The sequence below is a fragment of the Lolium perenne genome, chromosome 5, assembly GCF_019359855.2.
Source record: "Lolium perenne isolate Kyuss_39 chromosome 5, Kyuss_2.0, whole genome shotgun sequence".
Classification (NCBI taxonomy): Eukaryota; Viridiplantae; Streptophyta; class Magnoliopsida; order Poales; family Poaceae; genus Lolium; species Lolium perenne.
This window is the reverse complement of record NC_067248.2, coordinates 91,466,272-91,476,102: the sequence shown is the minus strand read 5'-3', so window position 1 is coordinate 91,476,102 and position 9,831 is coordinate 91,466,272. Positions and strand designations below refer to the sequence as shown.

Here is a 9,831-nt window from a genome sequence, read left to right as displayed (position 1 = left end):
GTCTCCCCTTTTTCGGGTGATGATGTTGACTTTTGTGCAGGGTTTGTCAGTGAGCAGGAGGTGCGAGCGAGCGAGTCGAGCGAGGCCGAGAATGAGAGAGATATGTTTTTTTTTTGTGAGAGGGACGACCGAAGGATCCAGAAGGACCCACAGACTTCCAATACGCATCCTGATGCGTCTTCTCTTGACAAAGAAAATGGTTGGGAGTTTGCGTACCTATTGCACGTGACTTGTGCTCACTGAAGTGTGGGACCTCACGCATGGGCACCACACGTAAGTGACAGACCTGTTGGTGTAAAAACTCGGTTGATTATTGTAGTGCATTAGAACAAAGTTTCCTATGGATTCAAGGGTAGGAAATCCAAGTTAACTCATTTACATGACATTATTTTTTCCATGAAGCAAAGTTAACGCACCTATCAATTGGTACATTTTGGAGTGACTAAGAAGGATCCAGGCTTACTTATTCGTTTTCACGTGTAAAACTTGTCTAAATCTTGGTCAAACAAAATTGGCAGAAAAATCAAAAAAAAAACAGAAAAATGAAAAACCAAAGCACATAGTCTTCTTATGTCATGTAGTAAGCATTAAAGTTGATAAACAAGGTCTAGACATATTCAAACCATACAAATCATGTATCTACCCGCTAACCCCTAAACTATGTCTTAAGAAGTCAAGAATGAAGAGAAGTGGTTTTGGGTTTCAAACATGGAAATTTCAAAAACCTCCCAAAACTTCATTTTAGGGTGACTAAGAAGGATACATGCTTCCCTTTTCATTTTTATGTTCTATACTTGTTTAAATCTTGGTCAAACCTAGGATTTGACCAAGATTCAAATGGCACAAAAAAATAAAAAAAAGCACATAGTGTTCTTATGTCATATCGTAAGCATTCAAGTTGATAAACAAGGTCTAGATATATCCAAATTAACCAGACAAATCATGTATCTACCCCCTATCGACCCTAAACTTCGTCTTATGAAGTCAAGCATGAAGAGAAGTGGTTTTGGGTTTCAAACATGGAAATTTCAAAAACCTCCCAAAATTCAGCTTCATTTTAGAGCGACTAAGAAGGATCGATGCTTACCTTTTCATTTCCATGTTTTAAACTTATTTAAATCTTGGTCAAACCTAGGATTTGACCAAGATTCAAATGGGCATAAAAATTCAGACAAAAAATCTAAAGAATGAAAAACCAAAGCACATAGCCTTCTTAATTATGTCATATAGTAAACACTCAAGTTGATAAACAAGGTCTAGACATATTCAAACCAGAAAAATCATGTGTATATCTACCCCTAACCCTAAACTCTGTCTTATGAAGTCAATCTCTAGGATTTGACCAAGATTCAAATGGGCATAAAATAAAAAAACAGAAAAATGAAAAACCAAAGCGCACATAGTCTTCTTATATGTCATATAGTAAGCATTAAAGTTGATAAACAAGGTCTGGACATATTCAAACTAGCTAGCTAGACAAATCATGTATCTACCCCCTAACCCCTAAACTCTGTCTTATGACGAAGTCAAGCATGAAGATAAGTGGTTTTGGGTTTCAAACATGGAAATTTCAAAAACCTCCCAAAAACTTCATTTTAGGGTGACTAAGAAGGATAAAGGTTCCATTTTCATTTCCATGTTCTATACTTGTTTAAATCTTGGTCAAACCTAGGATTTGACCAAGATTCAAATGTGCATCAAAATTCCAAAAAAAAATCAGAAAAATGAAAAACCAAAGCACATAGTTTTCTTATGTCACATACATATATATAGTAAGCATTCAAAAGTTGATAAACAAGGTCTAGCTCTAGACATATTCAAATAAGACAAATCATGTATCTACCCCTCTAAAACCATAAATAACTCTGTCTTGTGAAGTCAAGCATGAAGAGAAGTGGTTTTTGGTTTCAAACATGGAAATTTCAAAAACCTCCCAAAATTAAAGCTTCATTTTAGAGTGACTAGTTAAGAAGGATCCAGGCTTACCTTTTCATTTTCATGTTTTAAACTTATTTAAATCATGGTCAAACCTAGGATTTGACCAATATTCAAATGGGCATAAAATAAAAAAATAAATAAAATAAAAAACCAAAGCACATAGTCTTCTTATGTCATATAGTAAGCATTCAAAAGTTCATAAAAACAAGGTCTAGACATATTCAAACCAGACAAATCATGTACCCCCTAACCCTAAACTTTGTCTTAATTATATATGAAGTCAAGCATGAAGCAGAGAAGTGTGGTTTTGGGTTTCAAACATGAAAATTTCAAAAACCTCCCAAAAAGCTTCATTTTAATTAGACTGGCTGGTTAATTAAGAAGGATCCATGATTAATAACCTTTTCATTGTCATGTTTTAAACTTGTTTAAATCTTGGTCGAACCTAGGATTTGACCAAGATTCAAATGGGCATAACAATTCAGAAAAAAATCGAAAGAATGAAAAACCAAAGCACATAGCCTTCTTATGTCATATAGTAAGCATTCAAATTGATAAACATGGTCTAGACATATTCAAACCAAAAAAATCATGTATCTACCCCTAACCCTAAACTCTGTCTTATGAAGTCAAGCATGAACAGAAGTACGGTGGTTTTGGGTTTCAAACATGGTAAATTCAAGAACCTCCCAAAAGCTTCATTTTAGAGTTACTAAGAGAAAGATCCAGACTTAATTACCTTATCATTTTCATATGTTAAACTTGTTTAAATCTTGCTCAACAAACCTAGGATTTTACCAAGATTCTCAAATGGGCATAAAAATCAAAAAATGAAATACCAATGCACATAGTCCTCTTAGGTCATATAGTAAGCATTCAAGTTGATAAACAAGGTCTAGACATATTGAAACAAGACAAATCATGTATCTACCCCCTATCGACCCTAAACTTCGTCTTATGAAGTCAAGCATGAAGAGAAGTGGTTTTGGGTTTCAAACATGGAAATTTCAAAAACCTCCCAAAATTCAGCTTCATTTTAAAGCGACTAAGAAGGATCGATGCTTACCTTTTCATTTCCATGTTTTAAACTTATTTAAATCTTGGTCAAACCTAGGATTTGAGCAAGATTCAAATGGGCATAAAAATTCAGACAAAAAATCTAAAGAATGAAAAACCAAAGCACATAGCCTTCTTAATTATGTCATATAGTAAACACTCAAGTTGATAAACAAGGTCTAGACATATTCAAACCAGAAAAATCATGTGTATATCTACCCCTAACCCTAAACTCTATCTTATGAAGTCAATCATGAAGAGAATTGGTTTTGGGTTTCAAACATGGAAATTTCAAGTACGTCCCAAAAGCTTCATATATTTTAGAGTGACTAATTAAGAAGGATCTTGGCTTACGTTTTCATTTTCATGCTTGAAACTTGTTTAAATCTTGGTTGAACCTAGGATTTGACCAGAATCAAATGTGCATAAAATTCTTAAAAAAATAGAAAAATGAAAAACAAAAGCACATGGTCTTCTTATGTCATACTAGTTGAATGCCCGTGCGTTGCCACGGCTTTTTTTTTTGCAATAACTCAATATAATACATGCATAAAAGTTGTGTATAAAACTACATCCAGAAGATATTCTAAGAACCTTGTTTGAAGTATATTTCATGAACAGACGTAACTGATAGCATTTGAATAAGATAATAAGCACTGAACTAATTTTTTTGATCAACTAATATCTACTCCTCGATGCTTCTCAAATATTGATGTACAATGGCAGGGATATTTTCTTCTGCTTCATTTTCATGACACTTGAGAATGTGTACCAAAAAGTTCTTCCGCAACTCGTAACCATCCTGCTTAACAATACTTGTTATTAACATGTACATTTCACGTGTAAACAATAAAAATGTGCAAAGTATAATAAATACCCACCGTGCATATTGGATGAACCAATTCTTTACCATTCCATGAGAGCATAATGAAAAACACGAAATAACCAGGACGCTGCTATCGTGGACAAATGCCTCATCATTATTTGAATAGTAAAGAAACAGAGTAAAACATTTGAGTTTATTTTTTAGAGATATTCACCTGTCTGAATTTTCTGGAATACCAACTGGTGATGTACGTGGCCAGGAAAATATATCGGCATCCCAACCAGGTTGTGCTAATGCGAGTGCGTCGCTTAGGTAGATTGCAATTCTTTGTAACTTCAATTGCAAGTTGTGAGATCGAACCATTTTACTCTCTAGAGATGGAAACACCGAAAGAGGATCCAAAATAGATACAGAAGATGCTTGGCCCCTTTTATTTTCTAGGAGAGGATCCAGAAATACTGTCCAGGTTCAAAGATCTCCTGGAAAAAAAAGATGATTACTGGTTCGTCTAGAAATCTAGGAAGCTACAAAATTGTGTGATGGGTCAACTAACAATCTGTTCAGGACAATATGCTTATTTTCAATAAGAAATGCACGCCCAAAACAATGGAGAAATCTCCAACAATAACTAAATCTTCTTGATAAATCTTAGAAGATAGACAATAGTGTTCATTGAATGTCCTAGATATTCACTTTTAACTGCATTGCTGGTTTGAATTTTTATGACATCTATCCAGCTTAAGGTGTTACACCGAAGGCTGATTAATATGAGACCAGCAAACAAACGTTGTAGTTGAAAAAATCAGAGATTGAAGATGAATATATGTAGACAGGTTGCTCACAAATTAGTTACAAATTTGTTGAAATGTATGCACCCTCTCCAATACAATTTCTAAAGCAGCATATGCAAACTTCCTTTTTTCAATTTGTCAATTGTTACTGATGTGGTAAAGCAACTGAAAACAAACAGAGAGCAGGACATATTGTTTTGTTCAAGCTTTCCCCTTCAAATTGCAAATGCTTTACTACATATACTATGGTAGAAACAAATGACCAGATCTGAGGGAGGCCACAACAGTATAGAACACGCCATCAATGCAAGGGCTCGAATCTGTTTTTATAATCCGAATTGCACAGAGAAATCACACCAAACAACAAGCTCATCTATGATTATAATAGGATGAATTTCTAGATAAAAAATCAGTAATGAGAATCTGACAACAAGATTAAACAGCCATATCGAGTAGATGGGCATAATCGAAACACCACAATCTGCGGTAAATAATACAGGGAGGGGGATGATGTCGCCTAGTTCTGCACATGAGCACATCTACCAACCCCGTCAATTGTTGGCATATACCAGTGTGTGTAGCTCCTATTGAGCATGTAGGCTTCTATGTCAGACATGTTTGTCTGCAATTCAAAAGGTACTCTAGGAGATGATCTGATATGTTTAACCACGAACAGCACAATCTTCAGGCCTAATGAATACACAAATGTTCATTACCTCCTGAACCAGTAGATGGAATAGGATTCGAGTAGCAGGTTGTGGAAGTAGAACTCCTTCGTGTACCCTGCAGTCGCCTCCTCGCGATGGTCACTGCCCCTGGAGCCACCGCCCTCCACCTGCACGTCATGAATCTCAATCAAACCAAAAGAACAAGCAGCATCAGTGCGTGGGGGGCATGCACGCAGAGGATGTCGAGGGGTGTAGCAGACCAACTCTTCTTCGTCCAAAGATGCGGCGTAAGGAGGAGGAAGACGTCCTGTGCACGCCCTCCTGTCTTCTGGTGGGCTACGAGCAAGATGGTCGGCGCAGCAGCGTGGCCACTGCCGGCGGCGTCCGACCTATTCTGTGGTCGGAGGTTCCCGGCGGCGGCAGCAGCTGGTCCAGTCGCCCGATTTGAGAGAGCTGACTGGGAGACGAGGGGAGAACAAGGGCGGGGAGGGAGCTTTGAGCATTTTGTGCTGGAGGTGGTAATCTCCATGACCTCCACGATCGGCAGTTGCCGCGCAAGGAGCTGACCGGCGGTTGCCATGGATTGACCCGCACGGGGCAGACCGGCGGTTGGAGTCGAGGCGGGGAATAAGGAGGCATCGCCGTGGCGTCGTGTGTTGCCGGTGGTGCTGCGCGATGAAGCTGGGGTCTGACCGTCTGAGTCGGTCGGGCGCAACGAGAGGCTTGGGAGGGAACGGAGGCGGCGGACGACGATGGGATCTTGGACTGAAGATTGGGAGCGGGCGTTTCTTGGACAATTAATGTAACACAAAAGTTAATGTGGAAACATGTAACAAATCTAGAGCTTTTTTCTTGGACAATTAATGTTGCATGTTTCCATCACTGTATCCACTAAAAACAATCCATCAATTTTCACTAATTTATTTGTGGCATACTTACGGACATATGCTCGACAAAGAATAAGTTTTTCCTAAATAGGAAAGCACTATTTAGAATTCTCAACTCCATTTTACTTGACATACCGACAAGTTCTTCGTTTATTTGTTGATAAAAGTTGCGCCTGCAAGCTCTAGTATAGCAATACTGATGACATCATGCTTAAATTCCATGTGTATATTGTGGCCGCTATGATTAAGTTACTCTGTAAACTAAATTTTGCTAGGGTGCTTCTGACTACACACTCTGCTAAACAAGGATAATAATCAAAGGTTAGCGCAGGTATTCGTAGAACTATACTTTACAATGTAATCACTCACTGAGCAACATGTGTTAACCCATTAACTTTACATTCACACACAATTAGAGGGTAATATTTTAGGTTATCAAAGGATCTGATGCTAAAATAAGCAGAGGTTACCAAAGATTTGCTGTATCGTATTCTTACAATTTAGTAGGTATGTACTACAGAAAGTGCACTATTAGCTGCTCATTTAGGATCAAGTTCTAATTACAAGTAAACTTGCCATATGTTGATAGATTTTTTTTGGTCAATGATCCAAGCTAGACTGGTAACGAACATGTACAAGTAGAGTTTTATTTTTTTCCTAAAACCACATGTACAGAAGAATGTGTTTTTCATGATCTAGTTTGCTCTGAGTTTCCCACTATATCATGCACAGACCTTTTAGAATCTTGAATGATATTCACCAGAGATGAAAACTATGGCCTAACCGCATAATAGTAAAGATAGAAAACGTTGTGCACTGCCATGGAAAATCTCACCGCCCCGAGAAATGCATGAAAACTGGGCATTCACACGATACAAAGTGTGTACCACAACCAAATACCTTCATCTAAGCATATTCAAAAATATGTGGAAGACAAATTACAAAAAATGTTGGCAGGAAGCATATGCAGGAGCAAGATTACCATGCTAAAATGAGATAATCAAAATTTGCTGACCTGCAACTCTATTCTCTACTAATAAGCTTGGTTCTTTTTATTTTCCAGGTGATGATCCAGGTTGAAAGATCACCTGAAACAAATATGTTGTGATATCAACAAGACATCAATAACATCATTTTAGTCATCTTATAGGGGTTACTAACATGGTTAATTTGGGAGATATAATTGTGGAAGCGCTAAGTTTCTAGGTTCAAACTATGTTTCATTACTGTACAGATAATCGGTACTTGTTAGTTAAAGTTTTTCTTTTTTAGTTTTAGTCCACCATAGATAGTCTGTACTTGAACGCACACGAGTTTGAGTAATAAGCCAAGGAACAGTACACACAACATAGGTAGAAGAAAATCGATCCTATCGAAGCGCAAAAAATACGCACTTACATTCTCATTAACCACACACAAAGGCATAAGGGCGAACCTTTGAGATGAGGTTTGCAGTGACTTTGCCACTGGACAGGTTGACGGAGATGCAAGTGGTCTTGGCTCACCGCACCGAATTTCTCCAAGGCCGGTAGCTCCGAGTTCTGTACAACACAGAAAATCACAAGAAATTGATGAAGGCTAAATAGCAGCAAATTTTAGGGATCCACAAGCTCTGGCCAGAACGCTGAATGGTTCATCCAAACCTCATGGTTCCTAAATATAGGTTTTCCAAAAAAAAATTACATACAACCACTGAGATATAAAGTTTCAGGTAAAAAACTAACAAAGAATCACCAAATAAAGAGGGGTGAATTACTCAGATTACACTCCAGCAAGAACTCATCCACCTCCTTCGCAACCTGGGATATAAAAGCAGATACCATCGATATCAAATACCAGAACAATAATCATATGCTCTGAAATAGTAATCCTTTTAAAATATTCATATCATATAAAGAAGAAAAAAAAGCATGCTCGCACAACGTACTCCAGATAAATTCATTGGATAAAAAAGTGTGACATGACAGTCTTCCAAACTATTTCAGAGCGTAGATACATCATATCAGTATAAAATTTTGTGATCTATCATTACGATGTGGTCACATTCTTATCTGCTTAACACTTGACAAAACAATATAGCCTGGAGTTTGTACGATGCGGAGTATAGATACATCATGTCAGTATAAAACTTTGTGATCTGTGGATTATGATGTTGTCGTATTATTATCTGCTTAAACAGCTGTAGTTGATCACACAGAAAAAAAACAATTTAACCTGGAGTTTGTACAATGCTATGAGCATATGAAACTGATGATGTATCAACGTCAAGTGAATCTTTTCAATGTATGGTTTGCCATTATGCACCAAAACATAGTGCAACACCGAATAAAGCTAGGCATGGTGTCACTTTGTATAGAACGGCTGGAAAAAATGTCTACTACTATAAAGAGGGACAGGGAATTTGCACACGCCTTTGAACCTACTACTGAAAACTACGTAGACACCAAGCGAAGGCAAAATATATGCGAATCAGTATTCAAATACAGAGAGGGAGACAATATATAATAAAAAGCTATTCAAGCACTTGTTGTAGGCTGCTTCTCTATGGGAAATCTACAAGTAAATACAAGAAAACATCCTACAAGTAAATACAAGTTAGATTTCCATTATGTTATTCTAGTAGGAAACCTTGTATAATAGACAACTACATGTTAACCTGATCTATAGGAACTATACGGGTGATTAAACAAAAGTATCGCAGGCTTGCAAGATGCAATTGCACACATAGGTCATGCAACAAAAAAACAAGCCGGCCCAACCTATGAGCACACAAAGCCACAAGTTCAAACCTTCTGGACGCAGTTGGTGTTGGCTCTCGTTTCCGGCTTTCCAGGCTCGATAGCTTCGATTTCTGTACGGCGCAAGAAACCAGAAGAATTAGATGAAGACTCTATTAATAAATAGCAGCAAAATATAAGCCTCGATGGGCTCCGGCCAGAACACTCTTACGGCGACCAGCGTGAAGTTGGACTTGTATGCGTCGGGCGTGTTATACAGGAAGACGTACACGCCAGCGTCGTCACCGCCGTGAAGCCCGGGCGCGGCGAGCTCCTGACGCCGACTGGAGAGGGGAGGAAGATTGGAGGATTTGAGCCAATGGTCGTGCGGTAGTACGAGAACAAGAGGGCTCGTACCTTTTGTATTGGTGGAGGAAGTAACAAACACAAGCAGCACGATCGGCATGTTCCACGATCGGCATCGGCAGTTGCCATAGCTGAGCTGACCGGTAGTTTCCAGCAGACCATGGCAGATCGAGGCGGCGCGGATGGGGATGGGCCAGTAATCTTGGAAAACGGAGCAGGAGGCATCGGCGACGCGGCGCGCCAGACGGAAGATACAGCGGAGAGCGCGGGCGGAGAGAGGCGGCCGGAGAGGGGCGGCCGGAGAGAGGCAGCGCATCGACGGCGAGGGGAATCAATCAGGGGAAATTTTCCGTTTTGGCTGTGTGGGACGAGAGGTCAAAGACCGTGCGTGGGTGGTGACTTGGTCGTTTCCATCAGCCGGTTGGTTTTCTGCCTGGTTTATTTGTTTTCTTATGTAAACGCTGGCGTGCGGGACACGAGGGCGTGGGCCGTGGGGTTTATTTTCGAATGGTGGTGGGAGGCTAGGACGTACCATGGGACACCACCTCTAGCCATTTAATATAGTAGAGATATAGTAAGCAT

The 9,831-nt window shown here is 39.0% G+C and overlaps 1 protein-coding gene across 5 annotated transcripts; it reads right to left on the bottom strand.

The window, feature by feature from the left end:
• Positions 1-6,085: 6,085 nt before the first annotated feature.
• Positions 6,086-9,507, bottom strand: LOC127319555 (uncharacterized). 5 transcript variants are annotated; one of them, XR_011744870.1, is made up of 5 exons: positions 9,116-9,506; positions 8,926-9,017; positions 7,923-7,965; positions 7,602-7,707; positions 6,086-7,254 (listed from the first exon to the last, which is right to left on the bottom strand). XR_011744870.1 is itself a non-coding variant. In XM_071819932.1 (5 exons), exons 1-4 carry the CDS (start codon positions 9,363-9,365, stop codon positions 7,923-7,925), a joined length of 312 nt encoding a protein of 103 aa, XP_071676033.1. In that variant the 5' UTR covers positions 9,366-9,507; the 3' UTR covers positions 6,086-7,254; positions 7,602-7,922. The 5 variants fall into 5 exon arrangements, 1 of the variants encoding a protein (XP_071676033.1); XR_011744868.1 differs by having other exon boundaries at positions 7,901-7,965; positions 8,956-9,017; positions 9,116-9,504; XR_011744869.1 differs by having other exon boundaries at positions 8,956-9,017; positions 9,116-9,501.
• Between the last annotated feature and the right edge of the window lie 324 nt (positions 9,508-9,831).